The 22592-nt window shown below is 52.2% G+C and overlaps 1 protein-coding gene across 1 annotated transcript in view; it reads left to right on the top strand.

Annotated features, from left to right (window-relative positions):
* The window catches only part of LOC147706672 (uncharacterized), a 447784-nt gene that overhangs the window by 409137 nt on the left and 16055 nt on the right, over nt 1-22592 (top strand). The window contains exon 9 of the mRNA XM_086925259.1: nt 4649-5530. Within this exon, the coding sequence (XP_086781385.1) occupies nt 4649-5530 (882 nt within the window). The remainder of the gene's footprint in view (nt 1-4648; nt 5531-22592) is intronic.

Genomic DNA, 22592 nt, shown 5'->3' with positions numbered 1-22592 from the left:
GGGGGGGGGGGCATACTCAAACTGCTACTTATGTGGACATTGTGGACAGTGTCTAAGTTATTGCTGCGTGCTTGATAGACTAGACTAGAATATCTTGCCACTTTCTTTTTTACATAAATGTCTTGCAGCGTTTTAAATAAACGTTCTTCCAAAGCTATTGCAGCATTTTAAAATAAAGTTGCTTGCGCTTGCCTCTCCCCTTCTTTCTTTCCTCTATCTTCCTCACTCCTTTCTCCTTTCATTCTACTTGTTCACCCATCAGCGACCTCTCCTCGCTCCTCTCAATCTTAATCTCTGTCACCTATTCCTGAATGAAGAGGCTCAGAGGTCAGAGCATTGCAGCGGCCCGGTTGGGCCGCTCATGCACACTGCGCCTCTCTCCTGACCCTCGGGGCCCAGGTGTGCGTGTGCAGTGCACCACTTAATTTATTAGGAGCCTTAATTTTTATTGATGAAGTGAGGGGGGGCCTGGAGCATGCCCCACCACCCCCACAACAGGGGACTGTGGGGGGCTGTGTTACGCCCCTTGTTCTCTGTCTGTCTCGAGAGCAGGGAATCCGTGTGTGTCAGGAAAAGGTAGGCTGAATGTGATTGGTTCCGGATTTCGACTATGCAGATTTTTAAAGCAGTGAGTAACCCAGGATCTACTGAGAATGCTTTATTTTGACGAATGTGTCTGCCTGTGCATCTTTAGATTGTTTTTTTGTGGTGTTATACAGCCATATGTTTTTGTTAGAGTTGGTGATGCTGAACGTTTTCTTACTGTATATAAGAATGGTTTTTACTTTTTCTGTCCGTGTGAGCAGCAATCACAGTTTTCTAAGACCATATTATTAGAAATCTGTTCCGTAGTTTTTAACTGAGGAAATGAGTTTCTAAAGTGTGTGGTCTTCGCACACCGGAAGGAAGAGCTGTAGCTTTTCCTTCCAAGCGCAATGCGACTGCTTGCGGCGTGTTAGACACTCTGCATTGTGTTTTTTTCAGTGTACGGCTGCTGGTGTGCCTTGCAATTAACACGAATACAAAATCCTGCATCTATGCCATCAAAGAATCCTCGCATTTTGAAAGTGGCGTTGTCGGGGTAGTGCGCACTGAATACAGCGCACTGCGCGCTTAGGGTGACATCTGTGCGCGCGCGCTCAACCGCGCAGCTTATTGGGAACAGTGGCAGAGAGTAGTAGAGAGTGAGTAGGGAGTATTGGAGAGTTGTAGAGTAAGTAGTAGAGTGAGTAGTGAGAGTTTTAGAGTGAGTAGTAGCGAGTACTAGAGTGAGTAGAGATCAGTAGAGTAGTAGAGTGAGTAGTAAAGAGTAGTAGAGAGTGAATAAAGTAGTAGAAAGTGAGTAGTAGAGAGTAGTAGAAAGTGAGTAGTATAGAGTGAGTAGAAAGTAGTAGAGAGAGTAGTAGAGAGAGTAGTAATTCTGATCTTGACTACCCTGGTTATTCCTCATTTCCCCCTTAATCCTGGTCTTTCACTCAGAAACTATAATTCCTTTCATGTGGGGGTGTACAAGACCCAACTGTATCAAAGAAAAGCTTAGGTGGCAGTTTCTGGGTCTGGGGCATTGTCAGGTGTTAGTTCCTGGGTTTGGGGCATTGGCAGGTGTTAGTTCCTGGGTTTGGTGCATTGTCAGGTGGCAGGTCCTGGGTCTGGGGCATTGTCAGTTGGCAGTTTCTGGGGCATTGGCAGGTGGGAGTTCCTGGGTTTGGGGCATTGGCAGGTGGGAGTTCCTAAGTTTGGGGCATTGGCAGGTGGGAGTTCCTGGGTTTGGGGCATTGTAAGGTGGCAGTTCCTGGGGCATTGGTAGGTGGTAGTTCCTGGGTTTGGGGCATTGGCAGGTGGGAGTTTCAGGGTCTGGGGCATTGGCAGGTGGCAGTTCCTAAGTTTGGGGCATTGGCAGGTGGGAGTTCCTGGGTTTGGGGCATTGTAAGGTGGCAGTTCCTGGGGCATTGGTAGGTGGTAGTTCCTGGGTTTGGGGCATTGGCAGGTGGGAGTTTCAGGGTTTGGGGCATTGTAAGGTGGCAGTTCCTGGGTCTGGGGCATTGGCAGGTGGCAGTTCCTGGGTCTGGGGCATTGGCAGGTGGCAGTTCCTGGGTCTGGGGCATTGGCAGGTGGCAGTTCCTGGGTTTGGGGCATTGTCAGGTGGCAGTTCCTGGGTTTGGGGCGTTGTCAGTTGGCAGTTCCTGGGTCTTGGGCATTGGCAGGTGGTAGTTCCTGGGTCTGGGGCATTGTCAGGTGGCAGTTCCTGGGTTTGGGGCATTGTCAGGTGGCAGTTTCTGGGGCATTGGCAGGTGGTAGTTCCTGGGTCTGGGGCATTGTCAGGTGGCAGTTCCTGGGTCTTGGGCATTGGCAGGTGGTAGTTCCTGGGTTTGGGGCGTTGTCAGGTGGCAGTTTCTGGGTCTTGGGCATTGGCAGATGGTAGTTCCTGGGTTTGGGGCATTGTCAGGTGGCAGTTTCTGGGGCATTGGCAGGTGGGAGTTTCAGGGTCTGGGGCATTGGCAGGTGGGAGTTTCAGGGTCTGGGGCATTGACAGATGGCAGTTCCTGGGTTTGGGGCATTGGCAGGTGGCAGTTCCTGGGTTTGGGACAAAGTCAAGGGGCAGTTCCTGTGTCTGGAGCATTGTCAGTTGGCAGTTCCTGGGGCATTGGTAGATGGTAGTTCCTGGGTTTGGGGCATTGGCAGGTGGGAGTTTCAGGGTCTGGGGCATTGGCAGGTGGCAGTTCCTGGGTTTGGGGCATTGGCAGGTGGTGGTTCCTGGGTTTGGGGCATTGGCAGGTGGTAGTTTCTGGGTTTGGGGCAACGTCAAGGGGCAGTACCTGGGTCTGGGGCATTGTCAGTTGGCAGTTCCTGGGGCATTGGTAGGTGGTAGTTCCTGGGTTTGGGGCATTGGCAGGTGGGAGTTTCAGGGTTTGGGGCATTGGCAGGTGGGAGTGTCAGGGTCTGGGGGCATTGACAGGGGGCAGTTCCTGGGTCTGGGGCATTGGCAGGTGATTAGCATGAACGGTGACGCCAGCCGATAGAAAAGAGGGGCAGGGCTTAACCTCGCGAGTGAATCTCACTCTACATCATTAAATCTGTCCAGCTCGACTGCGCATGTGCGCAGTCTTTCGCAGGCCGAGACCTTAAAAGGGGCATTTGGTCATAATAAGGATAAAGGAATGTTTATCAACGCCTGTGACTGTGCAAGAGCAGACATGACAACACTACTGCTACCATTGTCATATCCACGTCCAATTTGTTTTCGAATGCCCGACTGTAATGAGAATGAGAGTGAAGGAAAGCATATTTGAAGACAATACCAAAAGGAGTGGGGTAAAATTAAGAACGCCTACGAATATCGGTAAGTACATTAACCACATGCTTAATTTAGGGAAGAGGAGTTAACGTTGTGTTTAATGAGGCCACAAAACAAGAGACTGACGGGTAAGACCTTGTGAATTCAGTTCCGAAATAGTATGTCGAGTCAGAGGTGAGTGCAGGGTGGATAAATTAGAGTTTAAAAATAGGGAGCAATGGAAACTTCATGGTTATGCTTAGTAGTAACAATTGTGGTGAATGTAGAGAAGTATGGAGAATGCATAGAAATGCATTTCATAAGAAGCAAAACGTATAAATAAGGAAACATTAAGCACTGATTGGCAGACTATTGATTCTAGTGCGAAACAAGGGGAAACATACAGATCATTTACAACCTCATACCAGGGAGAGAATCTAGATTTAAAAAAATCAGTATAGCTGCCTTCTATTTCTAGCAGACCTGCCATCAATGTTTGTTCACCTCTCCCGTGTGATTCATTGCTTTACAGCAACTTGAAAAAAAAAAAAAGAAGTAGCTTATGCCATATTCAAACGTGTCAATGGTGTGACATTCCTCACATTCTTTCGAAACTGATACACATTTCAGCAGGCAAATATGTACTGTTTATTGCAAAAACATAGCCTACAACCTATTGATTATTTACAAAAGTCCACCCGTGTATTAACCATAGTAAGACGTTGCAGCTAAAAACATCCATAAACCAGCATTTGCAATGCAATAGGTCTCGCAAATATTAAAGTTTGACCTATTGGTGTTGCACTATTTAGCAATGCTAATAGCTCCAACTTTAATAATGCGAGACCTATTGCATTGCAAATGCTTGTTTTTATTATTGTCATTCGACTTTACACTTTGAGCTTGTGCAGAGGATTTTCTGCAGACTACAGTCTTGTCTACCTCTCTTCACAGATTTCTTGATTAATGGGCATCCGTTTCACTGTCCTCGAATCTTCATATTGCTACTTAAGCCCCAGCCGATGGAGCCAATTAGTGTATTTAAGTTCTCTCTGTTCCTGCTTTACCCTTTGCTATGACCGGCAACAGAAGTTGACTCGCACTGACCCTAATGATTTTCTCTTGGTGGCATAACTCCTCCTTCTGCTGCTGCGGAGACCTACTGTCTCTCTAACATGCCCTTACCAATAATGCGGAATTACACTCCTGTCCCCTGAAGTGCAACGCTTTTCTTTTTACACAAATCATGACCAAACATGAAATCCACTGACATGTCTTTTTATGGGGTAAGAGTCCAAATAACTGAGTTCACAAATAAGTACAAAGTAATTGTTTCATGATCTGCAACGTCTTACAATTGTGTTTCTGTTTCAGATGTGTCCTACATCCTCCTCAGAAAGTTTGGTGACCGGAGAAATTGCGACTCATCTAAATTCCAAAATGAGCATCTATTGATTTGGAGCAGCACTCAGCTTTTTTTTCAACCCTTCTGGCTATCCGTACAGTCAAGTGTCAAACACCCCAAACATTTGGATTGCAACACCTCCCAAAGTAAAGTGAAACTGAACTGCAGCAGCATGGAGCTAGGAACCAGTTCAAAAAGTACACAGACCAGGGTGGAATCAATGGTGCAAGTTATTCAGGAGGCACAAGTCACTGAGCAGACATTGCCAGGGGAGCTCCTAAAGACATCCGAATCGTTGGCCAATGATATCAAGTGTGTGAAGATAGAGCCTGAGGATGACCCGGAAGAGTTTCTGCTGGCTTACGGATGTTCAGCTGAAGGATCCTTGTGGATAAAGGATTCTTGTGAAGCTTCGTCTTCCATGTCCCCAAGAGATGCTCATGTCTCCAACGAAGGTTTGCCGCATCGTACAGCTGAAGACTATGATAGACAGAAAGGTATCCTCCTGGATGAAACCGGAATGAGTGAAGAAAGCTACCGTAAAAAGTTCCGTAATCTTACATTCACAACAGAGGTCAGACTGCGAACTTTGTCTAATCAGCTGGAGGAGTGGTGCCGGATGTGGTTAAAACCAGAGATCCGTAGCCCAACAGAAATAGTGGACCTCATCATACTGGAACAATTTGTCCAGATCCTACCACCAGGTGCTCAGGATTGGTTGAGTCATCTCAAGGTGCAGTCCTTGAAAAGTGCTGTCCTGTTGATTGAAGGTTACTTGGCGAGTGAAGCTTCTAAAGGTTGCAGCTCTGATGCTCTGACACTCGTCTGTAAGGAAGAGGAAACCAGTGAAGGTACGAACGTAGCTGTGGGTTAATGATAGTGGGTGAGTCATGGCAGTACCAGGGATCAGTGAAGAGAGTTGAGGGCTAATGACCTACTACTCGAAGACTAATCAACAGAGGAGGAAGATGATTAAGGAAGTTGGAGTCTAATCAGAGGAGTGATGTGAAAGGGCGTAGTGTGTATAAAGGTAGTTGTGGCTAAGTGATGGTAGTGCGGATGGGGGGGCGAGAGCAGCACTGTGTGAAGGAAGCAGGAATTTAACGAAAGCGACTGCAGGTTTATTAAGGACATTGCGGCCGATGGAGTGGGAAGCGAGCAGGGGCCAGTGAAGGAGCTTGGGAATAAAGGAGAGAGCAGTGGGATATTGAAGGGCTCTTAGTATTATTGAATGGAACGCCCGGCTCATCTAGGAAGCTCAGGCTAATAATGCTTTCGTACAAGTCCATATGGAAGAGGAAGCAAAGGGGGTCGTGGTTACATAACAAGCGGGTGGATCATGCTAAAAACTGGGGAAGAAGATGAATGAAGAGAGCTTGAGATTAATGAGAAAATATAAATAATTGGGTGGTCATTGAGGTGAAGTGGTGGTCTGTGAAGGGAACAGTGGCATAATGGAGGGAGCCAGAATTGGAGGGGGCACACAGGAATGTGCTGGGAGGCAATGGAGGGGGCTGGAGGCAATGGAGGGGGCTTGGGGCAATGAAGGGGGATAACAGGCATTGAAGAGGGTGGGGGTCAGTGGGGGGTGCCTAGGAGAAGGGAAGGGGTCAAGGGGCCAGTGGAGGGTGGTGGGGCTCATGGAGGATGCTGGGGGGCAGTGGGAGGATGCCGGTGGGAGGGTCTGGAGGACAATGGAAAGGTCCAAAGGGGGGGAATAGAAGGGGTCCAAGGAACAATGAAAGGGAAGGGGCAATGGAGGAAGCAGAGGGACAATGAAGGGAGCTGGGGACTAATGATGGCCAGAAAAGGGAGTGGGAGAATATTGAGGGGAGCTGGGGTATGTTAGAGGGAGCTGTGGGACATTGGTGGAAGATGCGGGCATTGGAGGGACAGTGGGTGAGCCAGCGGTAACAATGGATGCAGATGGGAGACGATGGAGGCTAGCCGGGGGACAATGGAGGTAGACAGGGTTTAGTGGAGGTAGCCGAGGGACAATAGAAATAGACTGGGTACAGTGGAGGTAGATGGGAAACAATGGAGGCAGATGGGGGACGATGGAGGTCAATTGATGGAGCTGGGGCGCCATTGAAGGTTAGCCAGAGTCAATGGAGGTAGCCGGGGTACAGTGGAGGTAGCCGGGGTACAGTGGAGGTAGCCGTGGTACAGTGGAGGTAGCCGGGGTGCAGTGGAGGTAGCCGAGGGACAATAGAGGTAGACTGGGTACATTGGAGGTAGATGGAAAACATTGGAGGCAGATGGGGACGATGGAGGTTAACTAGAGGTCAATGGATGGAGCTGGGGTGCAGTGAAGGTTACCAGAGGCAATGGAAGGAGCCGGGGAACAATGGAGCTGAGGAACAATGGAAAGAGCAGAGGCATAATGAAGGGAGTTGGGGGATAATCACCAGTGAAGGAAGTGGGAGCTGGGGGACGCTAGTGGGAGCCTGGGGTCACTGGCGGGAGCTAAGGGGTGACTGAGGTAGCTGGTGAATGAAGGAAAGAGCTGGTGGGCAATGTGTGTACTCCGTTATCGCTGGCCAATGAGGAGTTGCCCTATAACTTGAACATGATCCAAGACCGATATTGGCCCAATATCCGCCTCGTCCGTCAATCCTACCTAGGCATACCTGAACAGTACATAATCATTGGTGAATGTGTAGGATGAACATGCAAGAAGAAAGTGAAGGCCGTCGAGGCAGGGTGTAACTCCCGATGATCTCACACTGCATTAAAGTTGCCTGTGAGTATAAATTCTCCCTGGGCTACCCCTGCCTGCATTTCCAAGAAAATTACGAGGTTCGAATCTTGGGGTGAATTAGGGCATAGACTCTGGCCACCATAAAGAGTTGTCCCCCTATTGCGCCCACCAGTATGAGAGATCTCCCATCTCTATCTGCCCAAACGTCTTGCACTGTCATGGGGAGGTTGCGCTTCAGTTATATTGCCACCAACCACCCCCTTTCTTTGGTGGCGGCTGACGAGTAATAGCTTGTAGGTTACGACCTGTGCTTCAGTTTATCCTGGTCTGTGCATATTTTGTGGGTTCTAAGTTTTTTTTTTATATTTAGTGAAGGACGGGATAGTCCTGATACCAACTGGGGTGGCGTTCCAGATTTTGGGTACGTTTTCGGCGAAGGACCGGGCAGCAGTTTTTTGTTTGCGTGTTTTCATGGGGATGAGTAGTAGGGTACTGGAGCTCCTGAGGTTCCTTGTCTGAACAGCCTTCTTGAGTTTGGCAGACAAATACTCCGGTTTCCCTGTGTGCAGGTCTTTGTGTGAGGCAAGCAGTTCTGTATCTGACACACAGTTCGATTAGGAGCCATTTTAGTTCTCTGAGTGCTGGTGAGATGTGATCGTATTTCCTGATTCCAGTGACCATTCTAGTGGCTGCGTTGAGAGTAGTTTTGAGAAGGGCTAGTTGAGATTTTGTTGTACCAGTAAGGGTGGCATTCCCATAGTCTAGTCTGGATAGCACCAGTGATTGGGTGGCTTGTTTGAGGTCGTTGGTTGGGATGAATGGTTTAATTTTGTTAAGTAACTTTATGTTGACTAAGGCGCTCTTTGTGGAGTTCTTGATGTGTTTGGCCATGTCGAGTTATGAGTCTAGGGTAATTCCTAATGATTTAACGGAGTGGGTCAGAGTGTGATTGCCGTTAAGAGCATCCAAAGCTTTTAGCCATTCTGACATATGAGGGTTCTCTTTGTTGGAGATGAGGAGTATTTCGGTTTTGTCTTGGTTGAGTTTTAAGTGGTTAAGAGACAGCCAATGTTGGATTTCTTTTAGGTTTAAAGTATTTTATTGCAGTAAGAAAAGAAAGGGGACAACATCACAGACAAATAACCACAGGTGCTCCCGCAAGTCAGTGTGCACAATACAATAGATGCATGAAGGCAGTTCTTTCAGTGCGGTGGGCACATTCGTGCTAAAGTCTCACGGCTAGCGCACCTGTGGGTGGGAACAAATGAAAAGAAAGGAAAAAAAAAGACAACTCACCCCCCCCCTCCCAACCAACTGCCCCCCTCAACCCCCCAACTCCCCCCACCCCCCCCCCCCCTCTACCCCCTGTACTGTGCCGTCAACCTCTCGCTTTCTCACTGTGGCAGCTTGGTACCCCTCCCTCCCTCCAACTGCCCACATGGTCAGTTCAGTCTGGCGGATCTGGCGGCGGCGTCTGCCGTAACAATCTGAGATACCTAGGGCAAGTGATTTCCTTGAATTCTGATCTTAACAAAGTATGGAATGGCGCCCACAGCTCTTCAAAAGTGTCCACCTCCCCCGCCACCACTAGGGACAGCTTTTCCATGCCCAGGACATGCCACAGTCTGTGTAGCCAGCCAACAACAGTAGGAAGTGTGGTAGTGCGCCAGTGTATGAGTATGTTCTGTACTGCCGACCCCAGGGCTATCTGTCTGTCTACCTCTCTTAGACCTTAGTGGGTACATTAAACCATTCGGCAAGCCCAGTAGAACATAGGCGGGGAAGCGGGGTAATTCAATCCCAAAGCACTTATCAATCTCATTCAGTACCTCCTCCCAGTAAGGAGTCAGCAGGGGACAGTCCCATAGTATGAGTGAGCGTGCCAGTCTGGCCGCAGTTGCGCCAGCATGTCTTGGGTATTGAGTGGTCCATGCCATGTAATTTCTCGGGGGTGCGATACCAATAAGTCGTAATTTTGGTGAAAGTCTCCGTGAGTCCGGTGTGATAGGCAGAGTGACGCGCCCGGTAAGAAATGTGGTCCCATTCAGTGTGGCTCAACGCTCGACCAAGTTCTCGTTCCCACCGCTCCCTCCCTGGGTTGTAGATGTGAAAGGGGGGAGGTTGCAACATCTTGTATAGGTCGGAAATAAGCTTGGCGTCCGACGATCGAGTCACTAGCCAACGCTCATATGCCGTGATTTTCCGGTCCGCCGTAGCTCGCACCTGCGGCTGTAGCGCCCAGTGGCGCGCCTGCATATATCGCATGTGTTCCGTCACGGGAAGGCCGTAGTCCCGTCGCAAGTCCTGGAAGGAAACTACACCCTCCGGGCCATACATATGAAATAAGGCGGAGCAGCGGGCCGCTCGCCAGAGTTCATAGGCTCCCGACTCCATACCTGGGCTAAAGTCCGGGTTACCAACTATTGGCGTGAAAGGAGAGGGAAAAGTGGTAAGGTCATGCTTGACGGACACGGAGTCCCACATACGGAGCGGGACCCGTGTGACAAAGGACGCCTAGAGGTTGGGGGGCGGTGGGCCCTCCTCAGGAAGGGCACCTCCTGTAGCGTCCTGCCCGCCACCGCCTGGTCCTGAAACAACCAGTGTTTGTCCGATTCCCACCGGCTCCACTCCACCAAGTAGCGCAACTGAGCAGCTTGAAAGTACTTATGCAGGTCCGGTATCCCAAGGCCACCAGACTCAGGCGCCAGCGTGGCAATGGTTCTCTTGATCCTAGGCTTACGGCCCTGCCATACAAAATGTGTGATAGCAGACTGGGTCTGCGCTAGCCATCCCTTGGGGGGTTGCAGCGGGAGAGCTCGAAACAGGTACAGGACTTGTGGCAGGAGGGTCATTTTCACCGCGGCTACTCTTCCCAGCAACGACAACGTGCCCCTATCCCAGCGGGCCAGTTCCTCCTTGATCTTCGCACTTAAAGCCGTGTAGTTGGCCGTGACCATAGCAGGGAGAGAGGGTGCTAGAAGAATCCCCAAATATGGTATCTGGTCCCTAGACCAGCTCAGAGGAAACAGCCTCTGTAAGTCAGCCCTGGTGGCGCTAGACAAAGAGATGTCAAGGGCCACCGACTTCCCAAGGTTTACCTTGAATCCCGCCACTGTCGCAAAGAGGTCCAGTTCTGCGATACACGCAGGCAATGACCTCTGTGGATCATCGAGCGTCAATATTATGTCGTCCGCGTAGAGACTTAGAGCATGATGGAACTCCCCCTATGACGTCGGGGTTCTGGCGAACTCTTTGTGCGAACGGCTCCATATAAAGAGCGAAAAGCAATGGTGATAGTGGGCACCCTTGTCTGGTGCCTCGCTCTATTGGGAAGTGCTGAGAGCTGCACCCGTTCACCCTCACTACCGCGGATGGGAATCAATAGCAATTGAACACCAGGTGCCTGAACTTCTCACCAATGCCAAATTTGCCCAAGACCTTCTCCAAATAAGGCCAATGCACTCTATCAAACGCCTTTTCCGCGTCAATGGAGAGGAGCATACGTTCCCCGGGTATCCGCGAGGCCTTCTCCAGGATATGGGTCACCCTCTTAGTGTTGTCGACAGTCTGCCGGCCCGGTACAAACCCGGCCTGATCCGGGTCAACCATGCCCGGGATGTGGAGCGCCAGACGTGCCGCTAGGATACTGGTGAAAATCTTCAGGTCTGTGTTTAAAAGTTAAATCGGTCGGTAGGACCCGCAAGCAGTCTGGTCCTTGCCCGGTTTCGGAATCACCGATACCGTAGCCTGAAGGAATTCCGGGGGGATAGCGCCCGGCTCCGAGAACGTGTTAAATAGGCGCGTTAAAAGTGGTGCGAGATCCTGACAAAAGGTCTTATAGAAGAGAGGGATAAAACCGTCAGGTCCCGGGGCCTTCCCGTTTTTGAGTCGGGAGATCGCCGTGACCATCTCCTCAATCCGAATCTCCCGCTCCAGATGTTGGGCCTGATCCGACGTCAGTGACAGGAGCGAGACCGACTCTAGATAGTCTGCTTCAGCTCGCGCTGAGGGGTGAACGCCGGCGTAGAGATCAGCGTAATAACCACGGAAAACTTCGCGATCTGTCCGTCCTCCGTGACCATCCCTCCAGCGGGGGCCGCTAATTCCTTCACCCGGTGCTGTTGGTGCTGCACCCTGAGTTTGTGCGCCAGAAGCCGGCCGCACCTGTCTCCGCCGGTGTAGTACTTATGCTTCAAGCGAAGCACTGCGTACTCCGCTCTGTCCATGTCAAGCGCGGACAGGAGTTTCCTGGCGGCCTTCAGTTGCCTCCAGACACGGGGGGCACCCGTCCGTTGATGCACCTGCTCTAGCTCCCGCGCCTGGCGGGTAAGTTCGTCCTTCTTGAGCTGGCGATCTTTGTTCTCCGCTGAGGAGATGGCGATAAACTCACCACGGAGCACAGCCTTCAGGGCAGCCCATTGTGTCGCGCGGGTGGTGTCGCCGTTGTCATTAACGCGTTGAAAGTCCGCTATGGACTCGCGGATCTGTTTCACCACCGATTGCTTATGCAGCAAAGTGTCCCTGAGGCGCCAGACCCCTCTCGAGGGAAACACCGGAGGCAGTCGGAAGGTGCCTTCCACTGGTGCGTGGTCTGAGAGAGATAGGACCCCTATATCGGCGCTCGAGGCCAGTTCATACATCGGGCCCGTCACCAAGTGATGATCCAGCCTTGCATATGATTTGTGGGCGTGGGAGTAATAGGAATATGCACGAGTTGCAGGGTGGAGACGGCGCCACATGTCGTGCATATCCAGCTCCTCCAAACGGGTACGAACCGAGCCTGAAAGCTCCCCCGATTGTAGGCGCCTCTGCACCGACCTGTCCAAAGATGCATCAAAGACCACATTCAAGTCCCCCCCAAGAACAATGTGTCTATCAGGAGTGGACGCCACATCTTCTAGTGCCCTGTGTAGAAACTGATCCTGATGGTCATTGAGGCTATATATGGAGCCTACAGTAAACACTAAACTTCCCGCCTTGATCCTATACGCCAAGAGCCTTCCTTTCTGTTCCGCTACCTTTTGCAAAACCTCCCCCTTGAACCTCCTAGATATCATAAGCGTTACCCCTGCCGTCTTAGAGGCACAGGAAGAGAAAAGCTGCGTGGGGAACTTTGGGGTCCGCAGCCTGTGACCATCTTTAGCCAGCAGGTGGGTCTCCTGCAGAAGACTAATGTCGGCCTGTGAGTCCTCCAGAAGGGACAGCACAGCCCGTCGTTTAACCGGGTTATTCAGCCCCTTCACATTCAAGGTAACAATTTTAAGGGCCATCAGTGAGGGGAATACCAGAAACGCACATTAAGGCGGTCAGGGCCCACCGGACATAACTCAAAGGCCACAGCAAGCGGCTCCAGCGCACAGAGAAAGCAAACCACAGCACAGTACAGTCCCCGAACCCCAAAACCCCCCTTCTCCCCCTCCTCCCAGTGAACCCCCAAACCCCGAACTTCCCCATCCAACTCCCCTCCCCCCCCCCCCCCCCCCCCCTCTCCCAAACCATTCAAAATGCGTCATTGTCCCAGTCCGGTCCTTAGCGGACAAGGCCGTGGAAAGTCGTTCTAGTGGACGTCCAGCCACCACCACCAGCACCCCCGCCACCCCCCCCCCGAACCCCCGCACCAGCGATGAAGATAGGCTACTGTAGACTCCTCCCGGAGTAAGTTTAGGCCGTCAAGGCCACATCGCCATTCGCCGTAGTCCTGGAGGCTTCCTGGATGGCGCTAGACATTTCTGCTCGAATTGTGGGTGAGTCAGGCCTCGCGGGCGGCGGGGATCGCCTCTCCCCGACCAGTTGCCAGCCATCTCGCGTGCTCCGCCTGCGGCGAGGCGCAGGGGTGTCCGTGTCCGACGCAGTGATTCCTAGTACCCCGCATACATCCTGGAGGGACCGGAGCTGGTGCAATGTTCCATTCCACAGAAAAATCAGGCGGAAGGGGTGCCCCCACGAGTACTGCGTGTCCTGTTCCCTTAGGAAGTCCGTAGCAATCTTAAAGGCCTTCCGTTTCTGCAATGTTATCGCGGACAGGTCCTGATGGAGAGCCACCGGGTGGTCTCTGAAGCGGAAAGGCTGCTGCCGCCGCGCCTCACGGAGAATCCGCTCCTTCAAGGGGAAGTCCGGTAAGAAGGCCAAAATGTCCGGGGGAGGCGCCGAAGCCCTGCGAGGTCGGCCAACTCTGTGCGCCCTGTCGATCCGAATCTGGAAGTCTTTGGACTCTCCCAGGATCTCGCGGAACAAGGCTCCCAAGTAGGCGGCCGCGTCTTCACCTTCTTCGTTGGACGGAACACCTCGGACCCTGATCTTGTTCCCCCTGGACCTATTTTCAAGGTCCTCGGCGTGGGCTTGTAGATCGATCTGTTGGTCCCGCAGCCAAAGGACCTCCTGTTGCAGATGGGTGATTTCCTCGTCCCTGGAGTGGCCAGCCGCCTCCACAGTGTTAACTCGCTCTCCCAGGGAGTCCACCTCTCTCCGGACTTCCCGGACCTCCCCGGCCACCTCCTGCTTCAAGGCCTGAAAGTCCTCCCTCAAGGAGCTGAACAGGGACTCCAGGAACGATCTAGTCACCGGGGGTTCCCCACCTTCAGCGCCCGTGAGCTAGTCGGGGGCTCGGGCGGGCTGGGTCCTGTCTTGTCTCGGGGCACCGCGTCCCAGCATGTCCGGCAAAGTTCGATCGCCCTTCCTCTGCCCCCTGGCATTCGACATTGCGGAGAGGCGGGAATCACTAGAGCCCGTGGGCCGCGGTGAGTAGGTGCCACAGGCCGGGGCCGTGGTCCAGCAGTGGGTGGCAGGTCACACAGCTCTTGCCGGCGTGGGGGCACTCCCAGCGAGGAGCCCTCGTATGAGGGCCGATGCAGCCGCTCCGCACCCGTTCAAAATGGCCGCTCGTTCCGGCTCAGGGAACCAGCGCTGAACAGGCGTAGTCCAGCTCCCAGGCTATGTGTCGCGCTGCCCGATGCGGGGGTCCGGTACTATCAGTGCATCTAGGCCGTCTCCGAGCAGTCTCTCCGACGATCACCCCCAAAAACACATCCGATGGTTCCGGCTAGGCCCAGTTCCGGGGATCGTGGCAGTCCCTCCCCACGGGTCCACTCGAAGATTGCACAGCCGGGGGCTAAGTTTGCAGATTGTGTGGCAGCCGAAGCCAGATGCCGCCGAGGTGATCAAGGGCGCCGGAGGGCCCGGCCGCGCTCCGTAGCAGTCAAAGGAGGGGCTCCGAGACGGGCCACGTGGCGCAGGCCTTCCCGATCCCCGGGCTTGCTTAGTTACTTCCCGCCGACTCCGCCTCCGCTTCCACCGACAATGCAGCTCCGCTCCGCCGATGAAGGCCGTCCCGGCACCCACCGGGGTGTCGAGTCGTGTGCAAGCTGGCGGCCCGCCCTGTGCTGCAGGCTCTCCACGTCTGAACACCAAGGCCTCGATCTGTGGCTCCCGGGCCTCCCGACAAGTCCCTCGACGGCTACCGCCTCGGCTGGTTCCCTAGCGGTACCACCGCCGTGGCAGGGTAACCAAGGGCCGCGGACTGTTCCACACCACCACGGGGAGCACTGGATGCGTTTTCCGCTCGATCTGGGGGAGATCAGCGGTGTAGAGCGGTGCAGGGTTTCCAGGGGCTCGGGAGCTCACGGCAAGTGCGTCCTCTCAGCCCGCCATCTTGGCCACGCCCCCTTGGATTTCTTTTCGAGTGACATTTAGTCTGTGAATGTCATCAATGGAGGAGGTTTCAAGATAGATTTTGGTGTCATCTGCATATAGGTGGAAAGGGATGTTAGCATTTTTAAGTATGGTGGTGAGGGGTTCCATGTATATGTTGAACAGTTGAGGTGAGAGCACAGAATCTTGGGGACACCCCTATTGAAAGGGTGTAGGTCAGAGGTAAAGTTGTTTATTTTTATCATTTGTGAGCGGCTGTGTAAGAAGGAGGAGAACCAGCGTAGGACCACCTCATTAGCTCCTACCCTTTTTTTGTAGAGCCTTGATGAAAAGTTGGTGATCAACCGTGTCAAAGGCTGCCAATAGGTCTTTGAGGATGAGGAGGCAGCATTGGTCGGTATCAAGGGATTTGTGGATGTCGTCTGTGATGTTCAGGATCGCGGTCTTGGTGCTGTAGCCTTTTCTGAAACCCGATTGGTGGGGGTCAAGAATGTAGATGTTATCCATGTGCTGAGTCAGGATTTTGGATAGGAGGGGGAGATTGGGGACTGGTCTGAAGTTATTCAGTTCCTTGGAGTGAAAGCCTGTGTTTTTTTTTAGTAGTTGCATGACTTGGCCAACTTCGAGGCATTCAGGTAAGATGCCAGTTCTCAGGGAGCTGTTAATGATCTTGCAACAGAACGGGGCTATGGAGAGACTCCGTTTTTTTGGTCAGTTCGTGGGAATCGGGTCAAGGATATGAGAGGCTGGTTTGGAGGTGAAGATCAGTTTGAGGATCTCAGTTTCCGGGATGAGGTTGAAGGACTTCCAGGTTTTTGTGGGGTGCTTGGGCGAGCTATCAACTGTCACTGGAGGCAGGTTTTTGCAGACGAGGTTGATGTTGATGTCCAGTGAGAGCTCAATCTTGGTGATTTTATCTTTGATGAAGTTGGCAAAGTTTTCACACAAGTCTTTGGAGGCCTGTAGGGATGATTCCGGGGGTTTGGAGCTTTGTTGTCTGATGATTTCGAATGGTTTGTTGGGCCTGTTTTTTGCGTTGTCCAGGGCGGCGCAGAAGAAGGTGGATTTTTCGCTGCTGATGTGTTTTTTGTATTTCCTTAAGGCTGCTTTTAGTTGTTCCAGTAGGGTTGAGGAGGGGTTGCTCCTCCATAGTGTTTCTGTAGCTCTTAGTTGTCTTCTTTCGTTGATGTCCGTGTTGAACCAAGATCTGGATGGGATGTTCCTGTTTTTGTTTTTTGTTTTAAGGGGGCTACTTGATCTAGAATGGATGTCATGTTTGTGTTGTAGTGGGCGTTGAGTTCTGTTGTGGATAGATCGTCCATGGAGGCAGTGAGGAGAGAGTTAACCCTTCTCTCTAGGTCAGTCATGTTAATCTGGGTGAAGTTTCTAGCCCATTTCGGAGGGTTTTGGGTGGGGGGTTTAGGTGTGATAGGCTGAGTGAGGTTGAAAAGGATTAAGTGGTGGTCGGACCAGTCTGCGGTGGTGCATGACATTGTCGTGCTGGGCGATAATGCCGCCTCGGATTGCTCCTTTGTTATGGGTTTCCTCTAAGCAGTGTTGGATAAGGTTGTTGCTGTGAAGCAGCTCCTTCAGGTTCTGTATTAGCAGGTTGTTTTCTTCATTACAGTGAAGATTGAGGTCGCCCAGAATAAGGTTGTTAATATCTCAGAGGGAGCAGTGGGCAATCAAGCCGGACAGGTGTTCGGTGAATGTGGTGGTGTTGCCTAGTGGGTGGAAAATGAGGCCCGGGTTATCTAATGATGTCTGAAAAAGAGGAGCAGAGACACGTATCGTAGAACCTGCTCAGGCTGAAAGTGACACCAAAGTCCGAGGCCTCCAAGCGTTCACCTATTTCTGCCGCCTTTCTGAAATTGTCCATTGCCTCTGCCAGTGGTGCAAGGGCTGCGCAGCGGTGCACAAATGGTAATGCCCAAGAGCTCAACAGCTTATTCCACCTCTGTAATCACGTCTGCGTCACTGACCAAAAGGTTGCTCAATGTTTCAGTGTGGATGGGGAGAAATCCAGATAGACAGAGCAAGAATAACTTTGAAATTTCACTACGCCAACCTTCTTGGCCTCCTGAAGAACACTCTCCTTTTCCCAAAAGGGATTACATTTTATCAGGATGTCTCAGGGCGCACATATTGCCATAAGGGGCCAGCACAGTGAATCCGGTCGATCATGATCTCAGGGTGGCATCTCCTAATAGCGAGGAGAGCATCACTGTGACAAAAGCTTCCAGAGCTGCATTTGAAATCTCCTCATTGAGGAGCCCTAGGGCAGAGGTTCTCTCTTTGAGAGTGATTTTTTGAGTCTCTAAGTTTTTCCAAGGTAGCCGTCAGCTGAGTTTACATAATTGTGCAGGTCTCCGCCATGCCCGTCTGGGCAGTCGCCACCAAATCCAATCATCTCTCTGCGTCCAATACTCGCTGCCCCACTGAATCGATGTTGGTGCGAAGGGTCGCTATTTGGGTGTCAAGGACCCCACAAGTCTTACCTGTGACTTGTGAAGTGATCTTGCAGAGACGACATGAGCCACCACCACTGAACCCACCTTACCCCCAAACTGACTTGAACACAGGTTAGGGTGATGATGGGCACGGGGAAGAAGCAAGAGGACGTGAGATGATCTTGAGTGCTTGTTAAGGAACCTCTCTCAGTTTGGGGACCCACTGGGTATACCTGACCGCTGTAGAGGAGAAAGAAAAGCCCCTTAGTACTGGACACAAACACACAATCAATCCCTTCTACTCCTCCTAATATACGTAAGGAAGGTTACAGTACCTGTAGATGTTGTCCTAAGGTAACTGTGCTCCAGCGTGAGGTAGAGATAATTTAGCTGTGGTGCATCCACTGCTAAGTGACCAGAATCAGCAAGGGCGCTCCCAGTGCAGAGAACCAAAATCAGCAAATGCGCCTCCAGCGCGATAAGGCAATACAAAATAAATGCGCTCCAGCGCGGTGTGGCAGGAACTGAGGCAGGAGCGCTCCCAGTGCATAGAACCAAAATCAGCAAACACGCTTCCAGCCCGATAGGAAATACAAAATAAACAAATGCGCTCCAGCGCGATGTGGCAGGAACTTAGGCAAAGGCGCTCCCAGTGCGTGGCAGGTACGAAGAATAAGGCGCCTCCAGCGTGTTGCAGGCAAACCGGCAAGGACGCTCCTAGTGCGTGGCAGGCACGAAGAATAAGGCGCCTCCAGCGCGTTGCAGGCAAACCGGCAAGGACGCTCCCAGTGCGACGCGCCAGCAAAAGAGTCTGTGCTCAGCGATGTGGGAACAGGAAGGCAGGGAAAAAGATACGGCATGAAGCAGGAGAGCCGTTAGCAGAGAGCAGGTCAATGCGGTAAAGCTTCACCACTGGTTCCGGAATTTGAAGCACAGAGCGGGCGGAAACCACAGTCCTTATGTGGTTCCCCTGGAAGTGCTTGGGTTCACAACCGCGTCCGGAGTGCAGCTAGACTGCTAACTCCTCCGGACCAGAAGTCGGGCACACCTCATCGTCAGAGGAAACGGAGCCGCAGCCCTCCCGCAAGCACACAGCAAGCTACGCTACCGGACCATGACGGCACCCCCCACCAAACACAGTCCCCTCCCCTACCCCACCTAAGAAGCCTCAAACAGGGGTGGCCGTGCACGGGCGGAGGGGATGGCCAAGGTGAAAGGCCCTAACCAATCGGGGAGCATTGCGTACGTGAGACAAGGGTTCCCAGGATCGCTCCTATGGACCATAGCCCTTCCAGTCCACCAGATAGAAGAGCTTACCCCGGGTGCGACGGGAATCGAGGATAGCCTGACCTTCTATTCCACATGGCCGTCCCTCAGTATGGGAGCAGGAGGAGCGGATATGACAGTCAGGGTGAACAGCACGCAGGAGGGACACATGGAAAACAGGGTGCACCTTCATGTGCGATGGCAGGGTGAGTCTCATGGAAACACGATTAATCACTCGCTCGATAGGAAAAGGAACCACGAAGCGGGGCAACAGTTTCTTAGAACCATGTACGTTGAGGTTACGTAAGGAGGGACATACCCTGTCCAAAATTGCATAGGCAGGTTCTGGTTCCCGGTGTCGGTCAGCATTGTGCTTGTAAGTCTCCTTAGCTTTTGCCAACTCAAAACGGGCTTGTTGCCAGAGGTTGCGGAGCATAGTGTGGTACGTTCGTACGGTGGGGAAGGAACAGGTCGTTCTCTCCTCCCAGGGTACCGTCGATGGATGCTTCCCTTGGAGACAATAGAAGGGAGACATGCCTATAGCTGAATGGGTATTGTTGTTGTAGGCGTATTCCACGATCCTTAGCACGTCTGCCCATTCCTTGTCAGTCGTTAGCAGTAGGCAGCGCAGGTATTGTTCTATGATGTGGTTTGTCCTTTCTGCCTGACCGTTGGTCTGTGGGTGATACGCTGAGGACAGGCGGACGTCCATGTCCAAAGCTGTGCAGACCTCCTTCCAGAACCTTGACACAAACTGAGGACCCCTATCTGTGATCAAGACAGACGGTATACCATGTAGACGGACGACATTGTGCAGAAAAGTCACAGCCAGTTCTGCCGCCGAGGGCAGTTTCCTCAACGGGACGAAGTGTGTCATCTTGGTAAGATGATCCACAATGGTCAGGATCGTGGTATAACCAGATTTGATAGAGGGAAGCTCAACCACGAAATCCATGGACAGGGTGTGCCACGGATAAGGAGGCGCCGCAATGGGATGCAACAGGCCCACAGAAGAACCCAGCAGGTTTTTCCCTGGGCACAGACCGCACAACGGGCCACGTATGACTGTACGTCTGTATTCATGGTAGGCCACCAAAAACGTCTGTGCAACAAGTCCTAAGTCTTGTGATATCCTGGGTGGTTGGATAGGGAATGGTCATGACACCAGTACATGGCTTGTTGTTGATTGACAGCCCACTGTATGTAGTATCGTTCCCCTTTGTACAAGAGGACATTCCTTAATGTCACTCTTTCGTGTGCCTTCACCAGGGTAGCAGGATTCACTTGACTGAGCTTCGTCCGTATTTGGGTAAGGAAAGCGGAGGACAACACCACACCTTGAAAGCAACCGTCAGGTATGATAGGAACAGGTTTAGCAGCTGGCGTGTTCTGTTTATCCTCTTCTAGACGAGACAAGGCATCTGCCTTGGCGTTTTCCCTGCCTGGACGGTACGTAATAACAAAGTTGTATTCGTTGAAGAATAGGGTCAAATGGAGTTGTCTGGTAGTCAGAGCCTGGGCTGAGCGGAGAAACTGTAGGTTCCGGTGATCAATATAGATGGTCACCGGGTGTTTGGCGTCTTTCAGGTAGTGGCGCCAAACATCGAACGCCGTCTTGATGGCCAGTTGCGTTCAGCTGGTTGCCGTTTCCTGGAGTAGAAGGCCACTGGGTGTAGTAGTCCCGTTTCAACGTTTCTCTGTGAGAGCACCTCACCCAAGGCATCTCGTGATGCATCCGCTTCTACTATGTACAGCTGTTCAGAGTCAGGGTGTATCAGTATGGGAGCTGTGGTGAACTTGTTCTTGAGGTCTAGGAAGGCTTGTTTCGCTGCGGTGTCCCAATAGAACCAAACACCTTTCTTAGTAGTTTAGTGATGGGACTCACTATACCGGAGAAACCAGTGATAAAGCAACGGTAGTAGTTCGAGAAACCCAAAAACCCAAAAAATCTTTGGACTTGCTACCTGTGACCTGTGAAGTGATCTTGCAGAGACATGAGCCAACACCACCGCACCCACCTTACCCTCAAACTGACTTGAACACAGGTTAGATTGATGATGGGCACTGGGAAGGAGCAAGAGGACGTGAGATGATATTGAGTGCTTGTTAAGGAACCTCTCTGTCAGTATTGGGACCCACTGGGTATACCTGACAGCTGTAGAGGAGAAAGAAGAGCCCCTTTGTACTGGACACAAACACACAATCAATCTCTTCTACTCCTCCTAGTATACGTAAGGAAGGTTACAGTACCTGTAGAGGTTGTCCTCATGTAACTGTGCTCCAGCGTGAGGTAGAGATAATTCAGCTGTGGTGCATCCACTGCTATGTGACCAAAATCAGCAAGGGCGCTCCCAGTGCAGAGAACCAAAATCAGTAAATGCGCTTCCAGCGCGATAAGGCAATACAAAATAAACAAATGCGCTCCAGCTCGGTGTGGCAGGAACTTAGGCAGGGGCGCTCCCAGTTCATAGAACCAAAATCAGCAAAAGCGCTTCCAGCGCGATAGGAAATACAAAATAAACAAATGCGCTCCAGCGCGATGTGGCAGGAACCTAGTCAACGGCGCTCCCAGTGCGTGGCAAGCACAAAGAATAAGGCGCCTCCAGCGCGTTGCAGGCAAACCGGCAAGGCCGCTCCTAGTGCGTGGCAGGCACGAAGAATAAGGCACCTCCAGCGCGTTGCAGGCAAACCAGCAAGGCCGCTCCCAGTGCGTCGCGGCAGCAAAAGAGTCTGTGCTCAGCGATGTGGGAACAGGAAGGCAGGAAAAAATCTACGGCGTGAAGCAGGAGAGCCGTTAGCAGAGAGCTGGTCAATGCGGTAAAGCGTCACCGCTGGTTCCGGAATTCGAAGCACAGAGCGGGCGGAAACTACGGTTCTTATGTGGTTCCCCCGGAAGTACTTGGGTTCACGACCGCGTCAGGAGTGCAGCAAGACTGCTAACTCCTCCGGACCGGGAGTCGGGCACACCTCATCGTCAGAGGAAACAGAGCCGCAGCCCTCCCGCAAGCACACAGTAAGCTACGCTACCGTACCATGACAGCGGGTATCCAAGTCAACTCAGAGGTCAGCTACACTCTTAGTTGAGCCCATCCTAATTTCCACTAGACTTTCCAGGAGCTTTGCCTTTGTCAGGGCCATCGCTTGGGCTATGCGGTGTCCGTCTGCAGCGCCTGACCATGGGGGTTTGAGGTATGCCTAGAGAGCGATCTGTGCAGCTGATTTCTTTTTAAGGGGCACAAAGAGGTTCTCCGTTCATTGTACTTGATGGTCGGGGAAGCTTTCCCCCACAGCTGTCTCCCGCAGCCCGGCTCCAGCCAAGCCATCGAGATTCCAGCTCCAGTTCAGAACACTATTCCATCATTGATTGTGCATCAGGAGGGCCTTTGCCAACTCCCCAGGGGCTCCATGCCCCAGCCAGTTGCTGCAGCCATCTTGGACCAGCATCCATTGCGGAAGCCATCTTGAAGGTGGCATCCATTGCGGAAGCCATCTTGGGGATGGCATCCATTGTGAATGCCATCTTGGAGGTGGCGTCCATTGTGGATGCCATCTTGGATGTGGCATCCATTGTGGATGCCATCTTGGAGGTGGCATCCATTGCGGATGCCATCTTGGAGGTGGTGTCCATTGCGCCGCCATCTTGGAGGCAGCTGCTGTGGTCTGCAGATCACATTTCGGCAGCTCCAGTCGCGCTCGCAGGTGTCGCTAAGCAGCTCAGGGACAGCAGCGCCTCGTCTGTAACATGCCGCCGGGAGATTCGCTGTGTTTGCTGCATTGTGGCTGTCACCCACGGTTGCTTAATAGCTGTGTCCTGCGGGAGCGATGGTGAGAAGTGTCTCACCGCTCTGC

The sequence above is a fragment of the Lissotriton vulgaris genome, chromosome 6 (assembly GCF_964263255.1).
Source record: "Lissotriton vulgaris chromosome 6, aLisVul1.2, whole genome shotgun sequence".
NCBI classification, from domain to species: Eukaryota; Metazoa; Chordata; class Amphibia; order Caudata; family Salamandridae; genus Lissotriton; species Lissotriton vulgaris.
The sequence above is the reverse complement of the archived record's forward strand: the minus strand, read 5'-3'. Positions and strand labels throughout refer to the sequence as shown.